The 25,137-nt window shown below is 44.2% G+C and overlaps 1 protein-coding gene across 1 annotated transcript; it reads left to right on the top strand.

The window, feature by feature from the left end:
• Positions 1–6,825: 6,825 nt before the first annotated feature.
• Positions 6,826–25,137, top strand: CUNH7orf57 (chromosome unknown C7orf57 homolog). Its single transcript, XM_012459268.3, has 8 exons — positions 6,826–6,912; positions 7,464–7,619; positions 11,528–11,713; positions 13,955–14,063; positions 16,856–17,012; positions 20,267–20,364; positions 23,158–23,369; positions 25,043–25,137. The coding sequence occupies exons 2-8, from the start codon at positions 7,565–7,567 to the stop codon at positions 25,066–25,068; spliced, it is 843 nt and encodes a 280-aa protein (XP_012314691.2). The 5' UTR covers positions 6,826–6,912; positions 7,464–7,564; the 3' UTR covers positions 25,069–25,137.

Raw genomic sequence — 25,137 nt, 5'->3', positions numbered from 1 at the left:
GAGTCTTCTGTTGCATCATCCTCTGTGACACCGCATCATGCAGATGGCCACCACGCCCAGCCAGGGCATGGACACACATCCTCCTGTCTGCTTCAAGGGCCTAATTTTACCATATGTCAAATCCACTGAATAATACAAAGGTCTCCCATGTACCTACTGCTTTTCTATAGCGAATCTGGATGTTTTGCTTTGCTATATTTACTTCAGTGCTTTCCTTCCTTCCTTCCTTCCTCCTTCCTTTCTTCTTTCCTTCCTTCCTTCCTCCTTTCCTCCCTCTCCCTCCCTCTCTCCGTCCCTCTCTCTCTCTTTCTTTCTTTCTCTCTCTCTCTCTTTCTTAGATGGAGTTTCACTCTTGTTGTCCAGGCTGGAGTGCAATGGCGTGATCTTGGCTCACTGCAACCTCTGCCTCCCAGGTTCGAGCGATTCTCCTGCCTCAAGTAGCTGGGATTACAAGTATGCGCCACCACACCTGGCTAATTTTGTATTTTTAGTAGAGACAGTGTTTCTCCATGTTGGTCAGGCTGGTCTTGAACTCCCAACCTCAGGTGATCTGCCTGTCTCAGCCTCCCAAAGTGCTGGGATTACAGGCATGAGAGCCACCACACTGGCCTACTTCAGTGCTTTTCTGATAAACAAAATATCAGAAATATAATGGTAGACCCCCAAGTATCCTCAAATCTCAGCCCTCTCCCTTATTTTTCACAGATAACTACAACATGAAAATTGATATACTCTATTCCAATTATTTTTGATATTTTACAATGTAAATCTGTATCTAAAGATAATATTGTTTTCATGCTTAAAACATAAAATAAATGATATGCCACTCCTGGTTTTCTTACAACATTGTCTATCTTGAGATATTAACTTCTCTCATTTTAATTACTCTATGGTATTTTATTATATATCCATCACAATTCATTTACTCAGCCTTCTGTAGATGTATACTTAGGTTATTTTCAGTTTTTGGCAAGAAATAATGCTCATTGCAAGTTGTTATATGCACACCACAAGGTTTTTCTAAACATAAACCCAGAAATGGAATAGCTAGGGGGAAGGATAATCTAGTTTATTTGGGGCATAAATTCTAGGGTGACGATGATTTCAATCTTAGCACTTTGGGGATACTACTCCATGGTCTTGTGGATTGATTGTTACCGATGAAAATTCTGTCTGGTTTTCATTCCTCTTCATTTTTTTTTTTTTTTGGCAATTTCTCTGGTAGTTTTTAAGATTTTCTGTTTATCCATATTTTCCATTTTATTTTGGTGTATCCAGGTTTGATACTAGTTTTTGTTTTTCCTCACTTATAACTTAGAGTCTTTTCAGGTTGAGTACTTGTGTGTTGTTTTTTTCAGGTCTGGACTATTTTTCAATCAGGGCTTCAAATATGACTCTCCGCCACTGCCTCGATTTTCTCAGAATGGTCCACCTGTTGGCGCTTGTGTCTCCCTTTTACTTTCCATATAGTTCAACTGCTCCTTCAGATTCGTTTCTGCTCTTTTCTCTTTCTACTTATGTTGATTTCTGGATGAATTCTTAAGTGTTATTTTTCAATTTACTACTTTTTTTTTCCTGAAAGCCTACATCTGTCCCAAGAAACCCCCAAGCTTCTACTTTTTTATCTACTAATCCGAAATTCGAAAGTTACAAAACAGTACACACCAAATATGGCCTTTTCACCTGGCATCTGCCTTCTAGCTATTGGTTCCTCTCCCTCCTAGCATCTATGTTACCATTTATACTCTTTCCACTCAAAGATGTGATATGCATGTACAGTATGTGACGTTGCATTATATATGTAATATTTTAAATGTATATTTATCTCTCCACATTCCTAATGGCAGCTTACTATAAACTGTGCTCTGCATCTTTCTTCTTTCACTTAAACATTTATCTTGGAAGTTTTTCTGATGGTTTGAGATAATCTTCCTCATTCATTATGATTGAATAGTGTTTCCTTGGGTGAAGGGGCCATAGGCTGTTTAGCCTGTCTCACATCGATGGGCAGCTTGATATTTAAAATAACGTGCAGTAGTAACCTTGCATTTAAGTTATTATCCATATATGTGAGTATATCTTTAAGGATATATACCCAGAAGAGGAACTTCTGAGTCAAAGTCTATGTGTATTTTCCAAGGATAAACCCACACATATACAGTCAACTAATCTTTGACAAATTTACTAGGTGTACACAATAAGGAAAGAATACTGTAGTCTCTTCAATGAATGGTGCTGGGAAAACTAGATATTCACATGCAAAAGACTAAATTAGACACTTATCTTACACCATACCCAAATATTACCTTGAAATAGATAAAATACTTAAACATAAGACCTGTAACCATAAAATTCCTAGAAGAAAATGGAAAAATCTCCTTGACATTAGTCTTGGCAATGACTTTTTAAATATGACACCAAAATCACAAGCAAAAATAAATAAGTAGAACCACATCAAACCAAAAAGCTTTTGCACAGCAAAGGAACTTAATAGCAAGAAAACAAATAACTCAATCTAAAAGTTGGCAAAGGGCCTAAACAGACATTTTTTCCAAAGAAGACGTATACATGACCAACAGGTATATTTCCCTAATCCTCAGGGAAATGCAAATCAAAACAACAATGCTATATCACCTCACAGTTGTTAGAATGGCTATTATAAAATAGATAAAAGGCTAGTGTTGCATAAAGTGGTACATGCCTGTAATCCCAGCTACTCGGGATGCTGAGGCAGGAGAACTACCTGAGCCCAGGAGTTTGACACCAGCTTGGCAACATAGCCAGATCCCATATTTAAAAAAAATTTGTTAAAACAAACAAACAAAAATATATAAATATAAATGTAGGCAAGAATGCAGAGAAAAGGTAACCCTTATGTACTGTTGCTGGGATGTATTGGTATACTCATAATAAAAAACAGTATGGAAGTTCCTTAAGAAATTAAAAATAGAACTACCATATGATACAGCAATCCCACTTCTGGGTATGTATACCCAAAGGAAATGAAATCAGTGTGTTGAAGAGATATTTGCACTTCCATGTTCATTGTATCACTATTCACAAGCCAAAATATAAAAACAACCCAAGTGTTCATTGATGGATGAATGAATGCGATTTACATACACACACACACACACACACACACACACACACACACACACACACGGTGTGGGGGAAAGAGAAAGTGAGAGGGAATGGAATATTATTCAGTCATAAAAAGTAGGAAATTGTGCCATTTGTGGCAACATGAATGAGCCTGGAGGGCATTATGCTAAGTGAAATAAACCAGACATAGATAGGTGAATACTGTATGATCTCATTTGTATGTGGAGCCTAAAAATGTCAAATTTGTAGAAGCAAAGAGTAGAATGGGAGTTGCCAGTGGCTGACAGGCAGAGAGAGTGGGAAAAGGAAGATGCTAGTCAAAAGGTGCAGAGTTTCAGTTACAAGAGGAATAAATTCTGGGGATCCAATGTACAGCATGCTGACTACAGTTAGCAATATTGTATTGTCTATTTGAAATGTGTTGACAGAGTAGATCTCAAGTATTCTTACCCCAAACACGCATGCACAAAGGTAACTGAGATGATGAATATGTCAATTAGCTTGATTGTAGTAATTATTTGACAATGTATATGTGTATAAAATTAATATGTACAACATAAATATAGAATTTTTTTTGTTAATTATATCTCAATAAAGTTGGAAAAAAAACAAAATGTGTCATTTTCCTTAAGAAAAGTTTCAACCAAAGACAAAGGCTGTTATTTTAACACAATGCAGGGCACTGCAGAGTCAAAGAAATCTAGTCTCTCTCCTGCATATAGATGATCTTGTTTCTCCAACTAGGCTGAAAACCCAAGCTGCTATATAACATTGAAATACATAGATATATACCAAAAAGAAGAAGCGTGTCTTTAAATTACTCAGATTATCAGAAAAAAAGCACAAAATATAAAAGTCCCTCCAGTTTGTGGACCCTCGGTGAGAGTATGCTGTATATTCTGGAGAGAAAGACTGAGCCCGCAGAGCTGAAGACTGGGGAGGGGAACTACACCAGGGCTTTCAGCTGCTTGATATTGGAACAGCCAGTAACAAGGATGGGAAAAGTGGAGAGACGGAAAAGCGCAAACAGAAGATGTGTCCTGCAAGTTTAAATAGACCAGCTTCAGCCAACAACATGGAAAAATCAACAGAGACCAGGCAGGCAGGAAGGGCCAGAGGGCTTCAAAAAATCAGAATTTGTACTCAAATATATTTTTTTCCTCTTCTCAAAATGCCCATAAGCAGGAGGTAGAAGTTAAGTGAATATTCATAAGCATATCTACAAGTAAAGTGAATGAAATTAGGCATAAAGTGAGAATATGTGTCAGAGGATGTTGGATCCTTCTAAATACTGAGGGCCATTATGTGGTAGAAATGATTATGTGATAAAGTATGGGAAATGAAGACATTGAGATAGTCTCACTATAAATAAATTATTCTTGTGTCATGTTTTAATTTGCATGGCATCATTACTTACATTCTTATCTGATCTGGTTTGCAAATATTTGTAATTTCAATCACACTGCAAAAGTCAAAAGTTGGCCAGGCGTCGTGGCTCATGCCTACAGTCCCAGTGCGTTGGGAGGCTGAGGCAGGAGGATCCCTTGAGGCCTGGAGTTGGAGACCAGCTGGGGGATGTAGCAAGACCGTTGTCTTTACAAAAAAAAAAAAAAAAAAGTAATTAGCTAGACGTGGTGGTGTGGGGCCTGGAGTCCTAATTGCTCAGGAAGTCAAGGTGGGAAGATCTCTTGAGCTCATGAGTTCAAAGCTTCACTGAGCCATGATCACACTAACGCATTTCAGCCTGGATGACAGAGCAATATCCTGTCTCAAAAATAACAATAAAACAAAATAAAAATAAAATAAAAAGTTTCTTCTAAGGAATACTTCATTATCATTCAACTTATGAATTCAGCTAGTAAAGAAGGTTATCAACTTGGATGAATGCCGTACTCTTCTGTTAATACAATGGAAAAATAGAGAAACTCTTTGGTCATGATAGCTCCAGCTATTATGATCAATTTTTTTTTTTTTAATAATCTTCTGAGCCAGGTGCTGTGGCTCATACCTGTAATCCCAGCAATTTTGCAGGCTGAGGTGGGTGGATCACAAGATCAGGAGTTTGAGACCAGCCTGGCCAACATGGTGAACGCCCGTCTCTACTACAATTACAAAAATTAGCTGGGCATGGTAGTGTATGCCTGTAATCTCAGCTACTCTGGAGACTGAGGCAAGAGAATTGCTTGAACCCGGGATGCAGAGGTTGCACTGAGCCAATATCATGCCACCGCACTCCAGCCTGGGCTACAGAGCAAATAAAACCTTCTTTTGACCATACAATCCCGTAGCTAAATGATGCTGTGACTTTCACAAACGAAAGCATTTGTCATGCTTGGCGATAACCTAAGAGCCTGTATATACAGTGGAATGAAAATTTGATATTGCAGTATGAAGTCTTAATTACTCATGACTGCACCACTAAAGATGCTTAGAATTCATTATGATATTATATTAGAGCTGGATAAACCATAGTATTAGAGTTAATTCCTGCACAAAAATTATCTTCTTTTTAACCAATTCTGATATTACCTGTCTCCTGCTAGGTTTCTAAGGCTATACTCATATAACAGAAACAGATTCATGTTCAGTTCAAGTTGTCAAATACCCACCATTATGAAAAGTCTTGGTTTTTTTTTTTTTTTTTTTTTTTTAATTCAACAAGAGAAATGCAAGGCTACTAGCTGTTGCTGCAGTCATTAGAACAACGGGATTTCTTTGAATGTTCTCTGTAACAACTTTTCCCTTTGAACTCTCACAAGGGGTTAACACTGGGTAATTAGCCCCATTATTTTGCCAGGGTGGTATGGGGCTTTCTGGATATCAAAAGTGTCTCCTACTGAACTGTGCCATAGCTGTTGGTGTCTGTTAGCCTCACCAAGTACATGCCAGATAGATGATCTTCATTCTCAGGAAACACCATCAGTGATATAGTCGTTGTACTTTCTGTAGATCTCAAAATCCTGGCAGGCAAAAAGTTCACAGTTAAGCCAAGTGTTTGGAATTCTAAACCCAATTTCATATAAACATGGTTAAGAGTTTTAAAAAAAGTCTCTCAACTTACAAAACAGAAATATGCCCAAATAATATCAGGAAGAATGTTCGCATGATAATTTTATTGTCGACACACAATTTCCAAGTACTTAGTCTTTTAAAAAATGCATTAGATGAGAAATTTGCAAGCAAATTTGTCTAAAATTAAGGATTCCTTTACTAAGTGAATTATTATTTCTGCATCTTCTTAGTAAATTCTTTGTGTGTGCGTGTGTGTATACTGGTGGGGTTTTTTGTTTTGTTGTGTTTTTAGGATGAGACAGTTATACTTGTTTGGAAAACATGATGCATGCCCCCAGTTTTTCTGGACTGCTCTACAGTAGCTGTGGTTCCCAGAAAGAGCGGCTAGAGGATGACTGAGGCCTGACTTTCGCCCTGCGCCCACGTCCCCACTCCCCACACCCCTGCACCAGTAACGCCCTGCTCCCTTCCCAGCAGCTCCCCGTTCGGCTCCCCGAGGCCTCGCGGCGCTGCCCTGCCCTGGTCCGGCTCTGGGCTCTGGAGAGTTGACAGGCGTTGCCCGCGCCGCGCTCCCGGCCCTGGTTGGCTCACCGCTGCCCCTCAGGCTACCCCTATTGGCTGCCAGTGATCCCGCCGCGCCCGCCGGTTGGCCGTTCAACCGTTGCCCCGGCGACGCGGATGTTGTAGTTCCGTGGCGCGCTGGGAGTTGGGTTGGTTGGCTGCAGCCCGCCAGCCCTGTAAAAACTCCAACCCCGGGCGCCGCGGGTAGCACCCACGGAGATCCGCGGGGAGCTGGTGAGTCTGAGCCGGCTGGAGGGCAATGGGGGTGCCCACTGGGGCCTTGTCCTTGTCCACTGTCCGGAGCTCGCCGTGCGGGCAGTGCGCGCCGGGGCTGCAGGGAGGGGACCATCTCGTCGCCGGGTTGGGATGAGCACAGGGCGGGATCTCCCAGCCAGCCCAAGTCCCACGGCCCTGTGGTTACCTGCTGTTTACCCTCTCTGTGTGCACCGGCTGAGCACCTGGCGTGGAACTGCCTGTACTGGATAGCCGGCGTGACGTTCCCCCTGCTGTGTGCCCCGCACGCACGTGTCTCTGCTGAATACCCTGCGTGAATGTGCCCCTGCTGTGTACCTGGAGTGCATACGCCCCTGCTGTGTACTCTGCGGATGTGCCCTGTTGTATACCGTCGTGATGTGCTCCCTTCTGTTTACCTGGCGTGAGCATGCCCCCTGCCGCATACCCTGCAGGGACGTGCCAGCGCTTGGCGATCGTAAGGTGCCTGCAGGCGTGTCAGGTAGAGGCGGACAGACCGACCGAGCGGGGGCGCGCGGATTTTACTTTTGCAGCTGCAGCTCCTGGCAGCGGGTCAGGCCGGCATCGCCCAGCGCACCCGCGAACACCAGGTCCGGCAGCATCTGTCTCTTCCCGCAGCGTGCAGCTCCCAACCATGAGGAACACGAGCAAGGAACTGCAGGGCGCCACGCACCGCTACGCTCCCTGCGGTGAGTGCGCCCTCAGCGCGTCCCGGCCAGAAAGAGCCGGCTGCTTGCACTCTGCTTGCTAGACGCGCTGTGGATCCATTGTCCTCTCTGTGGGCGGGAGCGGGGTGTGAACTGCGGGAGTAGGGGACCAAGTAATAAAACTAACAAGCCAAAAAAGTCACGAGCTGCTCCTGTGCCTGAGTGTGAAATCAAGACTTAAAGAGAAATATGAGTCGGGGAAGTCTTGTTTTTCTTTATTTTCAACAAGAGAGAACCAAGGCTACCTACCTTGGTTCAATCTGGAGCAACAGGATCCCTTGGAAGTTTCCTCTGTCGTAGTTGAACCCTATGCAACTCTCACAACTGCGTTCCTGAATGTTGACTTGGGAAGTTTCTTTTCTAGCAGAATAACCTAGGTATTTCACTGAATCCCTAGCCTTTGCTCCTACTTTAGACCCCAAACAAGTTAAATATATGTTCTGGTTTCAGGGTCTGGATACAGGAAAAGGAATTCAGTGAGGTTCATGTCTTCTTATATGACAGCATTTGAAGCAGAGGAGGAGAGGGGAAGGAAAAAGTCTTGAGATGCTGTCTTCTCTTTCTTTTTTCTTTTCTTTTTTTTTTTTTTTTTTGTGAAAGACTGCAAGAGGGTAGAGAAGAGGGTCCTGGAGGTCAGCTGGGACAGCGGAGTTGGAGCTGGTCGGCACTCTGGAGCCAGCACATCTGCTCAGAAGTGAACCAAATGTGGCCCTTCTTCATACTCTAAACAAGCTTCTATCCCAGAGCCCTACCTTGTGACCACTGCTGGAGATAGTGTGGCCATGCTGGGGATTGGGAAAGGGACAGCACAGGAAGTCTGGCTGATTTGCCTTCTCAGTGGGTTCTGAAGCCTTTATGTGATTTCTTGGTGCCTTCTAGTGGCCTTGTCTGTATGAACAGCACTAAGGAACAGTAACAACTGCCAGGCACCGTTCTTAGTGCTTTGTATTATACACTAATTCATTTAACCTCATAACAACCCTATGAGGAAACATTACCCCCATTTTATAGAGTTTGGAGTAAGTTGCCCAAGGTTATACGCTTAGTAAGTGGCCCTGTAGCTGTTCTGTAAGGTCACAGCAGCCTAAAACAGGAGCCTGTGCCCCTGTGGGTAGGTGAGCATATAACACACTTCCTTGTGCCTTTAGAGACCAGGAGAGCTGAGGGATCTTCAGTTCATCTCATAGACTGTCACAGACTGTGTTTCCTCACTGAAAAAATAAGGGTACTAATATTTGACAAATGAGAAGGCAGGGAAGGCTACATAAAAAAAAAATCTATAGGATAGTAAATGATTGATATCATACAAGTACCAATGATTTTTTGCATGATAAAAGCTGAGATAACTCTTAGTTCCTTTAACCCTCTCTCTCTCTCTCTCTCTCTCTCTGTGTGTGTGTGTGTGTGTGTGTGTGTGTGGTGGTCACAGTTGGTTCTTACTGATCTGAGCCCTTGCTCTCTGAGTGCTTTCTTTGTATGCATTTATAAATGGCCAACCAGATTTGAGTTCAGTGCCTGTCAACAGCTTCCAGTAATGAGAAGAAGGTAGAAGACACACTGTTCTCTATGGATTAATTAGTAATCAAAACATAGAGAAAAAATAAAGCAACAATCAAATGCCTTCTCCCTAAAAGAAAATATTTGAACTGAATAGGATCAGAGTATGAAGCTGCTAAATTCTCTTATTCATTCTTAAGTTGATTCTCTGTGATCTTTTGTGTAAGTCTTTAACACTTTTCCAATCTTTCTTTTCTTTCCTTTTCAAAACCACATAGTGTTGATTCAGCTATTTAATGTCCTTTAGATACCTAAAAGATTGTCTGCATTAAAACCCATCCATTAAAAATTTGATGTCTAAGCTTTTGGCTTTAAAGGATGGTTTCTTCTTATTTCTCTGTGCTTACATGAATCAATTTATTCAGTACTATTTTCCTGTGCATCTACTGTGTTACTCAGTGTTCTCCAGGGCAATATAACCAACAGCATATGCATGTCTATCTACATACATACACATATATACATAGATAGATTGATTGATAGATTATATACATATAGATATATAAGATCTCCATTTTAATGATAATGCTGGTCAGCTGTGCCTGAATTCCAAGGCCTGTTCAACCTCCTTCCTGTTATGGCCTAAACTAGTTTTTCAGGTTTACTTTGGAATACAGTTGGCTGAGTGGGGGCATTCATTCAGTCAGTTGGGGGGCTTAGAATTTTATTTTAGGTTTACTCTGATTGGAGGAAGCCCACCCACATTATAGAGGACAATTTACTTCACTTAAATTCTACTGTTTTACATATTTTCATCTAAAAAAGTCTTCATAGACACAGCTAAAATAATGTTTTGCCAATATCTGGGTACCATGGACCAGCCAAGTTTACACATAAAATTAGACATTGTAACCACCCAAGAAGTGGGTATTGTATTAGACTCTGAACATACTGACCCTGTGACAGTTCATTCTGATAAGTGCTATTGCATACACCCAGTCATAGTGTCACATTAATAGTATCTTTCATATCTTACATTCTTCTTGGGTTTTGTTTCTAAAGTTTTCAATCAGGTGTGATATTTTTTCTTATATTTCAGCATTTGGTTAGTCAATATCAGCTTCAAATAGTTACCTAGAACCCCAGTTGTCTGAGTGCCCCAGATCTCTTCTCTCTGTGGAGTCATCAATAAACACTGATACCTCCAGGTCCCTGGGTTTTGCCAACTCACTTGACGGGAGCTCCCGTAGGACTCCAGGGCATCTCCTGGGTGGTTTCAAGCCAGCCTGCAGGGCCTGTCCTGGATGACCTCAGCTCAAGGCCTTAGGGAGCCTCATGGCTTCACCAGGCTCGTGTGAACTCCTCTGTCCACAGCCCCTTTCTGCATGGGCTCTAATCAGGAAAGGAGGAAGGACAGACAACAGCTCTCCTCCTCCACTCCATTGTGCCTGACTTCTTCTTCATGGGTCCTTTCATAACAGAAGTCATGCAATCTATACTCGCTGTGTTTCAAGTTGATCTTTCTCAAGGGAGCCAAACACAGTCACCTTAGGAATCTCTGATTCTCCAGCTGAGAAGTTTTTCCATAATATGTGGTCACCTGTTTCCAACACCTTTCAGGAACCATTTAGACTTCTGGCCACCTTTCACTGTCCTCTTTGGCCTCAGGCATAAGCAAAGCCATTATTATTGAAAACAGTAATTACACAATAATAATAATAAAAGGGACAAAAAATGAGGGAGAGGGAGAGTGATAAGGTGAGATGAACTCTCGCCTGGAGAATCTGGGTGGAGGGAATGTGGGAACTTATGCTGTACTCACTCATGTGGAGAGAAACTTCTGAGCTGATTCAAGCGCCCTTACTCGGTGGCCAGGCCTCTGACCACTCCCTAGTCCTGCCTCTTCTCACTCTTGTGCTATTGGTAAACGTGTTCAAACAGGCTGTTATTTCTGTGACGGAACTTAGATTTCAGTATTTTTATTATACTAAATTTAGCAAATCTTGGTCAACATTTGGCCATGTTCTCCACAGGCTTACCCATAATGTTTTAAGTGATTTGGGGTTTTTCGGGAATGTATATTCCCCAACATAACCAAAAATAGTTGTCTTATTTTTATGGAGGATTAGGAGAGATAGACAGAGACATAATGGGCCTTGGGTACCTTCCTGGGTACCCAATGAAAGGCTGAGCCCTCGCACCTTTCCCCTCGGTTGGTGCCAGTGGTGGCATCTTGGTGGGCAGTACAGACTGGGTGGCATGGCTGGTGTTATGAAGAGGGCATTCTCTTCCTTGCTAATGGGCTCTGTGGCCTGCACTGCCCTGGCGGTGTCATCTGCATAGAGACGCTCTGACACACAGCAAGAGCATGGCCCCTGCCCCCTCCTCTATAGATTGGTATTACCACGTCCCGGTGAAGCGCTCTGAGAAGGCTGTGGATGCCCCGCCAGTGTCCCAGATCCCAGGTCTCAGCAATTTGGGAGACTCACAGAGCGGGAACTTGCCTGGGACTCGGAGACACTGGATAAAAGAAACAGATTCTGAATACGTGAAGCTTGCGAAACAAGGCGGCAGGCCCGGTGAGCCCCTCCACGCGCGAAGCCTCCTGCCCTGTTCAGTGTGGCAGCCCCACGGGCATTGAGGGGGGGATTTGTACCTAATTCTGTCCATATAAAAATATTACTACAGAGTCCATACGTTTCGCTTAGGGCCTTTGGAAATTGGGGTTAACTGAGTCGGTGTAGTGATGGGCATGATCTCCAGGGATGAGCTAATTTTTATGATGTTAGAATAAATAGGCCGAATTCACATGGAATTGCCTGTGTAGGATATTTCTTCTGAGTAATGCCTTTGCGATAATTCAGCCCTTACCTCACCCATTTTATATTCTTATTACAAAGAGAAATTCAGGAAGTTCTTGGCTTCTTGAGATTCTTGGCTAATTTGTGAAAAGGTTTTGTTTCCTGTTTTTTACTCTCATTATGGCTTGTCCTTTGTATGAAAATATTTGAGATAATGAAGACCATAGATGAATTTCAGTGGTGATGCTGAGGAGGGTCAAATTTTGATACATGATTTAATTGAGAAAGTGCTGCTTAACCATGCTAAAAAAATAAGACGTTTGAGCTCAATAGAAATCACTGACCAGATGGTTGAGAGACATCTAAAATGTCTCAGAGCCAGCCTTGGGGTCAGTGACTTGCAGAGACACTAACTTCTTTTTTCTTCTGGCTGCCATTACCCCTGTGGGGATGGTCAGAGAGAAAACAGGAAGCAAAATGGTGAAATCTTTGCTTTAATATTAAAACGCCTGGACCAAACAATTTAGTGGACTAGGTGTGAAGCTCAGAGAACAGGACTTAGACTTCTTTTTAGATATACCCCGTGCTATTGATTAAAAGAACATTAAGGGGACAAACTTGAAATATCTGTAATCAGATAAGAGAATTGCATCGACAGCAATTTCCTGATTGTGATCATTGCACCATGATTATGTCAGGAATGTCCTTTAGCAACATTCTCTGGGGTATAGGGGGCTGACTGGGCACTGGGTCTGCAACACGCTGCCCGATGATTCTGAAAACAATAATGACAACAAAATGATAAAAAGAAAGAAAACATAAGGCAAATGTGGTAAAATATCATTTGGGGGGTCTAGGTGCAGGGTATAGGGGAATTCATACTATTCTTGCAATGTTTCTGTAAGTCCAAAACATTTAACAATGAAAAGTGTTTTAAAAGTAAAAAAAAAAAAAAAATGGAAAGTTAAAATTTTCTCAACAATAACGACAACAAAAAGGCTGGGCGCAGTGGCTCACACCTGTAATCCCAACACTTCGGGAGGCTGAGGCGGGTGGATCACCCGAGGTCAGGAGTTCAAGACTGGCCTGACCACCATGGAGAAACTCCGTCTCTACCAAAAATACAAAATTAGCTGGGTGTGGTGGCATGCACCTGTAATCCCAGCTACTTGGGAGGCTGAGGCAGGAGAATCACTTGAACCCAGGAGGTGGAGGTTGCAGTGAGCCGAGATCATGCCATTGCACTCCAATCTTGGCAACAAGAGTGGAACTCCATCTCAAAAAAAAAATGTCTTACTGATAGTAATAGGTCAACCAAAGTTGCCTGCTGCTGCCACGGGCATTGTTATCATTTTGCTGTCCTTATTATCAGGAAAATCAGTTCTTCCCACTCCCTGCCTTTTGACACCAGGGGAGAGAAGTGTGGGGAGCTACAAAGTAAGTGGGTGAGTCAGGAGCTGACCTGGGCCTCTGGGAAGAGCCTGTGTTCTCTGTGCTTCTCAGGGTTGGCTCCAAGGTGACTGTGAAATCTCCCAGGTAGCTTTCAGGGGCTTGTATCCTACTTCCCATCTGGAAACCTGGAGGGGATGGCTTCTCCTGGAAATGGTAGGGGTGGGGTTAGGGACAGTTCCACAGTGGCAAAGGACAGTCAGACTGTCCTATGCTTGGAGAATGGTGTGGGGGTAGCTGAGGATGAGGGAGCCAGCATGTGCAGCCCCTGGAGACCTGAGCTGTGGAGGGATGGGCCCCCTCCAGGAACTGGTCTTTGTCCAGATCCGCAAAGAGTGAGATAGGGGGAGGCATACAGGATGCCCCTGCTTGAGCACAAAGCAGGACATCCACCCGTCAGCCTGCGCAGAGACAGGTAAGGATCAGGGATGCTCTGTTAGCCCCTGGATCCCAGAGGCAACCCCAGGGAGACCCACAGTTCCCCTTCTAAATTGAGCCTTTCACTGGCAATGCTGTGTGTGTGTGTAGGGGTGGCAGGGTGTCTCACAGCCATGTCATTTTGTCTTTGAGATTTGTTGAAGCACTTTGCCCCCGGGACCAGGAAAGGCTCCCCAGTGGCCTACTCCCTGCCAGACTGGTATATCCACCACAGCAAGCCACCAACAGCCAGCCAGCGAGAGTAAGTATATTAAAGCACTCATGTTTTTGTTTATTTTTGCAGGAAAGAAAATAGCCCAATACTGATAGCAAGCATGTGGTATGGCAACTTCAGTTTCTCTTTTATAATAGGCTGCTTTTTGGGGGACATAGCCTAGGTGGTCATAAAACCTGAGTTCTGGAAACCTGTGACATTTTGTGCCGCCCTAGAGTCTTGGGTCTTTGGGCTCCTTCTTGGTAAATGGCACTGCAGGACTGACCATGTCCGCCTATCATAGAAATAACCCATCCCAAAGCGCTCTTGTTAAAGACAAAAGGCAGTGCCTAACAAGCTACAAATACATGAAATCCTAAGTATCTATGCTCATTATTGAGTTATGGGGAGCGAATGTTCCCATAGTATTTGAAATGTCTTAGAAATTCCTATTTGTGGACATGTAAACTTTATCTCCAAAACCACCTCTCTTGGATTGAGAAGTAAAATAAAAAATCATTTCAGGTCATTTCCCCATTTTTTTGGCTTGAAAATAGGACCACTGTAGATATATCCAGGCTGTTATCCAGTGTCGTTTGAATGTTCTGACGTGGTCACAATGCATCTTTTGTCTTCAGGATTCTGGTCCCCCTGTTGTTTAAAATGAGTATGTGCAGTGGCTCACGCCTGTAATCCCAGCACTTTGGGAGGCTGAGGTGGGTGGATCACCTGAGGTCAAGAGTTCAAGACCAGCCTGACCAATATGGTGAAACCCTGTCTCTACTAAAAATACAAAAATTAGCTTGACATGGTGGTGTGCACCTATAGTCCCAGCTACTTGGGATGCTGAGACCGGAGAATTGCTTAAACCCAGGAGGTGGAGGTTGCAATGAGCCAAGATTGTACCGCTGGACTCCGGCCTGAGCAACAGAGCAAGACTCCATTTCAAAAAAAAAAAAAAAAAAAAAAAAAAGGATACTCTGTGCTAACAGGTTACATCGAAGTGGATGAGCTGAACAAGAAGAGACAGGCTTAGAAGGGGAAGCAGGAGACTGGGGGCCTCCTGCAATGCTGCCTGTGCTTGCAGGAACAGAGCAGGTCAGGCAGCCTGAGGTTAGGGTAGGACCCGAGTATCCCAGGCAGATGTGGAGGGATGGGTTTCCTGAGCGCCCTTGACCCTGAGCTCTGACTGAGGGATGCCCAGTGGGCCAGGACTCTAAGCAGCCGTGCATCTTCTTGCAGCCGACGATGGCTCCTGCTCTATCTGGGTGTCCTGAATCGACGGTAAATTCTGGGGGAGGTGGGGACACCTCATGTCTCTGGGGTGCTCCTGGAGACCCTTACCTCAGGCATGCCCCTTCCTCCCATACTCACACTGCCACATGGACTTTTTCTTCCCTTCTTTCTGCTTTTTTCTTCCAGTCTGCTTGTACCCCTGTTCCTTTGCTGTCACCTCCCACCCCATATGTCCTTACCAATTGTCCAAGCCTCCTAGTGATGATCTATTTCTGGGGCCTTCAGTGTGTTCCTTCCTCCTGGGACCTTGTCCTCCTCTGGACTGCAGACCACTTGCTCCAGGTCCTGGGACAGGGAGAGGATGTGAACAGTGGGACTTGCAGGAGAAATCCTTCCTTCACTGAAAATCTGGCAACCTAGGAGCTACAACTTAACACTGCTTTTTTTTTTTTTAATTGTCCCTCCCTTTGTTGTTTTCAATGCTCATCTGTCTCTGCAGGCTTTTTCCTGCCCTCAGACCATATCAAAAGTGGGAGGGCTGGAGAGAGGTACTGTTTCTCACACCTGTGCTCCCTGAGCAGCTCAGCCACACTCCCAGCTTCTCTTACTGGGTATCTGCGACCACCTCCCAAGCCTGCATTCCCAGCCTCCGACTGCTGCTCCCTGGTCTCCTCACTTGCTCTCTCAGAGGCTCCCAGCTGCCTCCTTCAGGTGCCTTACTGCAGTGGTGCTCAGGACCCCACCCCTCGGCCCTGCCCCTGACACCCAGTCTGTAGCTGGGGCCTCTTCTCAGCCTTCTGGAGCCCTGAACAAGTGCAAATGAGGAGCAGGACATGGGGGCACCCCTGCAGCCCCTCAGACACCACGTGGGGGCATGTGTGCTGCCGTGTGAAGTTTGAATCCAGTGTTCTTCCCTGTTCAAACCTGGTTATGTGTACAGATGGTACCTTCAGGGATCTAAAGGCTAAAGCATTCCAGTGCCTCTGGGTGCCCCTCCTGTATGTGCTGTGTGTATGGGAAGACTGGTTGTTAGTCATTAAACATGATCATCCAACAGGAAACAGAGAATGTTTTTATTATTTTAAATGATCATGTTAAATGGTAAATGTTTAGGAGCATACAGCTATTTTAAGAAGTCAAACTAGTAGATGCTATTCTAAAAGAAATAATTATTTCATAAGGTATGTTTTATAAATTCATATTTTAGTATATCTTGTTTTACTAATGTTGAGACCTTGTGATTTTGGAGTGGGCCTCCTGATTCTGTTTAGCAGGCACAGGAGGGAAGGGCCCATCTGTGTTTTCAGAGGATGGGTGGTGCTTATGTCAAGAGAGATGGAAGAGAAGAGAATAAGGGAGGGAGAGAAAGAAAAAGAGAGGAAAAGAACAAGAGGAAAGAGAAAAAGAAAGAGAGCAAGAGAGGGAGAGAGAGGGAAAGAGAGAGGAGAAAGGAAAGGAGGGAGGCAGTGAGAGAGGGAGGGAGACAAAAGGAGAGAGGGGGTGGGAGAGCCAGTGATGGAGATGCAGGGAAGGGAGGGAGGAAGGAAGGGAGGGAGCAGGAGTGGCTCTGAGCACCAGGCTGTAACTGCTGTCTGTCCCTGCAGAGTCCCAGTCATCTCCATGCCGGATTACATGGTTCATGAAGAATTTAATCCCAATCAGGCCAACGGTAGCTATGCATCCAGAAGAGGGCCCTTCGACTTTGACATGAAAACATTTTGGCAAAGAGAGGCTGAGGAACTTGAAAACGAGGAAAAAAAGGTGACGGGAGCTGCATAGACGGCATAGCCGCATAGCCGCAAATAGATGACATCAGCATCCGCTTTGCTTCTGTGGCCCCGAGTAATTAAGTGCTGTGATGTTAGCTTCCAGTGGCATCTTATATGGCCCGTGGCATTGGCCCCGTGCTCTGTATTTTAAGTTTGGATCTACTGAAAGGCAAGCCGCCACCATACTATGTCTTTCTTTTTCTTTTTATGAATAATGACTTTAAGAGGTAAGATTCCTTTTTGCGAAATGATTTATAGTTAGTGCTTATCTAGAGGGAAACTGACATAGCACTTCTTATCTGGCAAATATAGAAAAGGAATTTTATATTTAGTCATCCCATTTCTGAATATTTTCATTTATTTAAGTATTAAGTTAAAAGTTTTTTGAAATACTCTTTGTTGATAATAAAGGAAGAGAAGATGAGCTATCTTCTTCTGTACAAACTCCTGGTGGTGTGTTTGACCACAGAGAAGTGACTGGCCTTCTCAGAGGATGCGTATTCTAAGAGTGCAATGGAGAAAGTTGGAAGCAATCTTGAACGGGCAGCTCTGCTGCTGGGAAATCTTAATTGGAGGCCCTTCCATCCCCTTTCCTTGGTGCTGGAAGGAGTAAGAGCCAGGCCTCCAGCTCTGCCCGAGGGCTCAGTGTTGCCCAGGGAATCAGCACCAGGTCTCAGATTAGTCTCAGTTCTTGCAACATTGGGGTTTGTGAGTGAAACTGTGAAACTCACATTACAAGTAACAACAGTGTTTGATACTGAGAATAAGAGTGAACACCACTGTCACCCGGTGGGTGATCATTCTGAACAGTGAAGAGCCTGGAAGTGTCTCAGCATAGGCGGAAGTTGTTGTGAGCTATCCATGCCAGATTCCTAGGCTGTTGCCTCAGTGTCTTGGTTTGAAGGGAAACCCCTCAGTTTATTTTGGGGACTTGAGTAGCTGAACACCAAGTGGCATGTCAACTGGCTGCAATGGGCCACGTGCTTTTTCTTCAAGATCTCCTCCATGTCCAGCTGTGATTTGGACTTTGGGTTGTTTCCATGATCCATACAAAGGCACTGGACCTTTTTTGTTGTTTCTCTTTTTCTTTTTTTTTTTTTTTTTAGTTAGAAATTCTTGCGTGTCACACAGGCTGGAGTGCAGCAGCATTATCATAGCTCCCTACACCCTCAAACTCCTGGGCTCAAGGGCTTCTCCTGCCACAGCGTCCTGAGTGGCTGGGTGTGCACGCCACCACACTTAGTCAAAATGGACCATGTTAAGAATCAGAGCTATTTCTTAGTGATGTGCAGGTGGCCAATTACCCTGAGCTACAACCTCTAGTGATAAATGAACCTCTGGATATTAACCATGGTTACAGCTCATATCTAGAGAAATCTTAAAATGCTAAATGCTGTGTCACTCCCAAATCAAGGGAGGTTTTTAAGTTAGTACCCATTTACAAAAGCTGTGCTAGGAGCTGCAAGAAGTTCCTAAAGCCAGTCCCCCACTGTGGGGAAGGAGATAAGATAACAAGGCATGGTGGTTAAAAACACACACACTGAATATTTAACAGCTAGAGGGACATAGTGTTGGGTAAGGTGCAGGGGATAAGCACCACATCGGGATGGGCTCTGATTGTCCTAATGAGATACACCATCACCAGTTTGGTAGGAAGCTCACCTATGAGTGGTGATCGCATCCTGGGAGTGGACCAGCGGACAACGCGCTTCCTCAGTGCCCTGGCCCCACACGGGGCACATGGTGGACACTTGACAAGACTTAGGGCACATGTGTTGGCTGCTGGTTACCCGCATTCACGGGGGTCTTGCTCACTTACAGGGTAATCGGGGGATCTTGTTTCCTCTTTTTGAATAGCCATCTTTTCTTCTTGTAATTGTTAGCAATACCTCCGTGGATTTTGTTTGCTTGCTTTTCTTTTTTCCAGTTTTCCCATAGCATTTATTTCTATGTTTCTATTTCTTTCAATAAGATATAATTTACAAAGAGGGAAACCCACCTTTTATAGAGAACGGCTCTCCAGGTTTTGACTAATGCGTCCCTTATGTACCACCACAGCCGTCAAGGACCATAGCAGTTTCTTCACCCCCAGCATTTCTACGCCTCTTTGCAGTCAGCCCCCCACCAGCCCCTTGCAAGCCCTGATCTGTTTTCAGTCTTTATAGTTCTTCCTGACAGAGCAAAAGCATTGCCATCTTGGACAAGTCTCTAGTTCTAAGAGTTCACCTTAATAAAAATTGTCTAAATCCAAGGGGTATCAACCTAATGGCTAAAGTCAACCTGACCATAAACCACAGATCACATCTCCAACCAGAAACTTTCCAAACTCCTCCCCAACCAGAGACATGACCCTAAATAAGCCCCCTCCAGCAGGGAAGATGCCAGCCCTGAGATAACTCTCCCCGGGCTGAAAGATATCTGCCCCAAAATAACCTCTCCTTCTCCCATAGAGATTCCAACCCTGCCGTGAACTTCTCCACACACATAAACTTTCCAAGCTTCTGATAAGCCCCCTCACCCTAAAACCGATATATACTCTTAGTCTGTAAGAGAAAAATGCTCCTGACCGCAATCAGCCAAGAATGCCTTTCAGGTTTTAACTAAAGAAAACCCGTCTTTGACTGCCAAGCCGTGTTTCATGTTTCCCCTTTCTTTAACTCTTTTACTTCCTTTTCCAGAATGTGAAATCGATGGAAACATACAGCGTGGAGTCTTTCCTGCTTGGCTTCTGCCATGTGTTGTAATACATTTACATTATGCGTTTACATCACATACACATGGCGGTGCTGTTCTGAGTATCTAGTTCATTCATTTCTATTGCTGAGTTTCATTGGCTGATCATGATACAGTTTGTTTATCCATTCATTTGTTGGTGGACATCTGGGTTTTTTCCAGTTCTGGGTGATTATTATAAAAGCATACAGGTGATTTTGTGAACATATGTTTTCATCCGGGTGTGGGAAGTTCCTTCAGGACCAGGATCTTAGTTGTTCATTGTTTTTCCTACTAAGCAGATGGCATCTTTACTCGAATATAGCATCTGCTTTTAAGTTACTGACAGTCCCTTTTACATAACTATATTGAATGGTATTATTCCGAATTTATATTTTATTGTGACCACTTACAATGACCACATTGAAAGTCCAGCCCTATGAGCTTTGTACCTTTGCTACCATTGGTGAGTTTTCTTCTCTAGCTATTGAATGCTTTCCACTAACTCAGGGATTTGTGTGTTTCCCCACACAGCTGAGGCTACCAGCCATTAACTCAAAGTATCTGAGCAAAGCAGGCACCCCACTTGGCTCTAAGGACCCCACAGGAAGTAGACTCTCCTTTCCCCCCATGTAAGTGCTCAAGCTACGCCCCCACTGTCTGCTCTGGGTTTGGGTTTGGCCTTCCGTCTTTCATCCAGTGGTGACTGCGCCAGTGATAGCATCTACACAGCTTCCTGAAGCCCTGCCCGCAGCCTGGCTTGGGTGAGCCTGCCACCTCTTCACTGTAGTTTCTGCTCCTTTCTAATGTCATTTTGCCCCTGTTGAGCACATCTTCCCTTCCAGGTCATGCTTGCTGCAGGTTGGCGGTGTGAAGGCCCTGCTTCTCCATCAGGCTGTGCCCTGCCTGAAGCCCCTGCCGCAATATCACCCTCACCACAGTTTGCAGGGGCTGCTTGTCCTGCATGTGGGGGCGACCAGGTCCTGACGTTTCTGTGTCCAAGGCCTGAACTCAGGCTTCCATGCCTTGCAAGCTCGCTAGCTCTGTTTCCAGCTGGAAGATACAGCAGGCACACTGACATTTGCCGATCCTCCAGCTGGAGAGTGAAACCCCTGAGGCTTTAGGTGTCTTCTTACTCTCCCAGAATCCAAGTTTAATGCTAGGATAAATGTTATTAATTACCTGACTAACTCTTCAAATGGCTTCTTGTCCAGTGGGGGAAAAATAATCAGATACATTGTATTGTGACAAATGTTATGAGAGCACCACACTCAGGCTGGTAGAGAAGGAAATACATATGTATTCTGTGTGTTTACAGATATGTAAGTATATATGTATACATAGACATGTATTTACAGATGTACAAGGGAAAGAAAATGAAACATTAGGAGTGGCCTTGATAACAAAGTGATTGAACCCCTCCTGGGTTCAAGAAATCCTCCCACCTCAGCCTCTCAAGTAGCTGGAGCTATATGCATGCACCACCACACCCAGCTCATTTTTTATTTTTTGTAGAGACAGGGTCTCGCTACGTTGCTCAGGCTGGTATCAAACTCCTGTGCTCAAACAATCCTCCTGCCTGTGTCTCTCAAAGTGCTGAGATGGAGGCTCAGAGAGAACAGGTGGTGCGTTGCTACTGCTTGAGCTGAAGCTCACACTGCCTTGTCACTCTTCAGTGTGGGTCAGGATAAGATCTGTGAAGATGCAGTAGACGGTGAAAGGCTAAGCTAACGTCAAGAAATGACTGGAGACAAAGCTGTGTTCAGAGAGTAAAATAGCAGCAGATAATCTTTGATAAGGACAAGAAAGAACCAATAAGAACAACTGGTTCTTATTTCTCTTTATTTGAGATGCAGTCTCGCTCTGTTGCCCAGGCTAGAGTGCAGCGGTAACATCTCAGCTCACTGCAGCCTTCACTTCCTGGGTTCAAGTGATTCTTCTGCCTCAGCCTCCCGAGTAGTGGGAGTATAGGTGCCCACCACCACAGCTGGATAGTTTTGTACTTTTAGTAGAGATGGGGTTTCATCACGTTGGCCAGACTGGTCTTGAATTCCTGACCTCAAGTGATCCACACACCTGGACTTCCCAAAGTGCTGGGATTACAGGTGTGAGCTACTGTGCCCAGCCTCTTTTTTTTTTTGAGACAGAGTCTTGCTCTGTCGCCCAGCCTGGAATGCAACCTCTTTCTCCTGGGTTCAAGCGATTCTCCTGCCTCAGATTCCCTAGTAGCTGGGACTACAGGCGCATGCCACCACGCTCAGCTAATTTTTGTATTTTTAGTTGAGTCGGGGTTTCACCATGTTGGCCAGGATGGTCTCGATCTCTCGACCTCATGATCCACCCACCTCGACCTCCCAAAGTGCTGGGATTACAGGCGTGAGCCACCGCCCCGGTGGTGTTTTTTTTTGTTTTGTTTTGTTTTTTAAAGGTAGTTCTAAGCAATCCATTACTACCAGGGAAGAGGGTGGTGTTTTCTTAAGAGGGATTCCTGTGAAATACTAGAATTATTACTATTTTCTTTTTTGAGACAGAGTCTTGCTCTGTCATCCAGGCTGCAATCTTCAGCTCACTGCATCCTCTACTTCCTGAGTTCAAGCGATTCTCCTGCCTCGGTGTCCTGAGTAGCTGGAATTACAGGTGTGTGCCACCACACCTGCCTAATATCTGTATTTTTAGTAGAGATGGGGTTTCACCATGTTGGTCAGGCTGGTGGTCTCAAACTCCTGACCTCGTGATCCGCCTGCTTCAGCCTCCCAGTGTGCTGGGATTACAGACGTGAGCTGCTGTGCCTGGCCTAGAATTATTACTAACTCTTTTTTTTTTTTTTTGAGATGGAGTCTTGCTCTGTCGCCAGGCTGGAGTGCAGTGGTGCAATCCCGGCTCACTGCAACCTCCACCTCCTGGGTTCAAGCGATCCTTCCACCTCAGCCTCCAGAGTAGCTGGGACCACAGGTGTGTGCCACCACGCCAGGCTAATTTTTTTGTATTTTTAGTAGAGATGGGGTTTCACCGTGTTGGCCAGGTTGGTCTCAATCTCTTGACCTCATGATCCACCCGCCTCAGCCTCCCAAAGTTCTGGGATTACAGGCGTGAGCCACCGTGCCCGGCCACTATTACTAACTCTTAATTGACTATCACAAAGAAAGATTTTGGAAACAGAACTAAAAATGCTCTCATGCCTGTACAAGGGATGCTTTGACATGCACCTTCTTATGCTTAAAAATGGAGACAGCAAGACAGACAGGCAGAGGGAGAGACAAAGGGGCAGAGAGAGAGGGGGAGACAGAGACAAGGAGAGATAGAAAGAGAGCTCTTCATGAGGTTTGAAGGGACAGTAACTCCTAGTTAGCGTGTTCACTGAATACTGCTTCTGCTTTATCATTACCCTTGTACTTAAGTTTCACATGACTTTCTCTCTTTTTAAGGCCTGGTCAAAAAAAGGGTTCACCAACCAATTTTTCCAAACTCATTAGCAATGGTTATAAGAATGAGTGGCTGCAGCAGCAGCAAGCTGACTCAGACCAGAGGACCCCGAAGACATCCCGGGCGTCATTGTCATCTCAGTCCCCACGAGACCTGGAAGGTGCCCAGGATGCAGGAAGGCTCCAGGATGCAGAAGGCCCTGAGGATGCCCCAGGTGAGGCACAGGCAGCCATCTGCGTTTACTGGAGGCTTGGTTAATTGTAATGCAGCAGCTGACATTGTTATCACATGATGCAATTTGTAATGAGAACTGAGTAACCCAAAAACCATGTGAAAAAGCCCACAGAAATACTAAGGTTACAGGGCCCGGCACAGTGGCTCACGCCTGAAACCCAGCACTTTGCGAGGCCAAGGCAGGCAGATCACAAGGTCAGGAGTTCGAGACCAGCTTGGCCAACATGGTGAAACCTTGTCTCTACTGAAAATACAAAAATTAGCCGGGCGTGGTGGTGGGTGCCTGTAATCCCAGGTACTTGGGAGGCTGAGGCAAGAGAATCGCTTGAACCCGGGAGGCAGAGGTTGTAGTGAGCAGAGACTGCGCCATTGCACTCCAGCCTGGGTGAGAGAGAAAGACTCTGTCTCAAAAAAAAAAAAATAAAGAAAAGAAAGAAAGAAATACTAAGGTTACAGATAAACCTGAGGGTAATACGTGTTTTGCTCTTTCCTCTTTATTCAGATGAATAGCAGAAGTCATGACTGCTGGGGCTTTATGTTTTATTTGTCAAAATTTTTGATAGTCCATTTGATATAATAGATAATATACCAGATAACATCAATTTTTAATCTTCCAGATCCAAAAAATTTTAACCCTAAAATGCTTGTACTTTTGCATAAGCAGCTGGTCCTTTTTGAGGTCACTTCTTGGAAAGCTTTCATTCTTTGAAAATAAGTCAAAACTCAAACTTAAAATTACTCCATTATTGGCATGTCTTAAGCTTTGAATAATTTAGAACTTTCTCTGTAATTAGGTGTTCAAAGTAGTATATTAGTTTCTAGTCTATTCTAATATTTTATTTAATTTTTTGAGATGGAGTCTTACTCTGTTGTCCTGGCTGGAGTGAAGTGGCACAACATAGCTCACTGTAGCCTCGACCTCCTGGGCTCAAGCGATCCTCCCACTTCAGCCTTCCAAGTAGCTCGGACTAAAGGCATGCATCACCACACCCAGCTATTTTTTTATTTTTCATAGAGACAAGGCCTCACTATGTTGCCCCAGCTGGTCTCAAACTCCTAGGCTCAAACACTTTTCCTGCCTCTGCCTTCCCAAAGTACTGAGATTACAGGTGTGAGCCACTGTGCACAGCCATTCATTTTTATTTTTAGTAGTTACAGAAAGAATTCCCCTTATTTTTTCAACACATCCATCTTAAAGCCTATTGAGCATTATGTTCAGTATCCATAGCTCTATTAGTTATTGACAATTTGCCTCTGGGAAACTTGTTTTTACTACTGAGGCTTGATTGAGTTCTTTGATTAAGAGGAAAGATGGCGTGTTATACCTCTGCAGACAGTTGAAGTGTTTGGCGTGGTTATTCGTAAGTGAGGTCATGGCTTGCCATTCCACACCCAGTTCCTTACTGTATTTGTTGAGCAAGATCTGCCACTTACTGGCTAACTCTCATTATCCTGGAGGATGAGATGGTGACAAGTTCACATGCAGTGTTGTTAAAAAGTGCCCTATTGAACTTTACAATGTCAACAGTGTTTTATGACTTATTGCTGTTTTAAGATAGAATTTTTATTAAATCTTTAAATAATTATGACTTCTTTTAACACTCGATCTGTTTCATTAACCTGAATAACGAATGTACTTGTTCTTTATTACAGAGTCTTCTCCAAGTGAGTATTTATGAAGTAATCTGCATCAAAACACAAAAAGTCTTACACAAAAAAATCGATGGACATAGTCCTGCAATCTGAAA

The sequence above is a fragment of the Aotus nancymaae genome, unplaced genomic scaffold, assembly GCF_030222135.1.
Source record: "Aotus nancymaae isolate 86718 unplaced genomic scaffold, 86718_ANA_hifiasm-v0.15.2.pri h1tg000065l, whole genome shotgun sequence".
In the NCBI taxonomy this organism is placed as follows: Eukaryota; Metazoa; Chordata; class Mammalia; order Primates; family Aotidae; genus Aotus; species Aotus nancymaae.
Note: the sequence above shows the minus strand (reverse complement) of the source record. Positions and strands in the feature narration are given on the sequence as shown.

Excerpts from the sequence above, each read along its gene's own strand:
- CUNH7orf57 (XM_012459268.3), top strand. The coding sequence starts at position 7,565 with ATGAGGAACACGAGCAAGGAACTGCAGGGCGCCACGCACCGCTACGCT. Across the intron at positions 11,714-13,954 it reads GAAACAAGGCGGCAGGCCCG|ATTTGTTGAAGCACTTTGCC; the intron begins GTGAGCCCCTCC and ends TTTGTCTTTGAG. Across the intron at positions 17,013-20,266 it reads TTGAAAACGAGGAAAAAAAG|CTGAGGCTACCAGCCATTAA; the intron begins GTGACGGGAGCT and ends TTCCCCACACAG.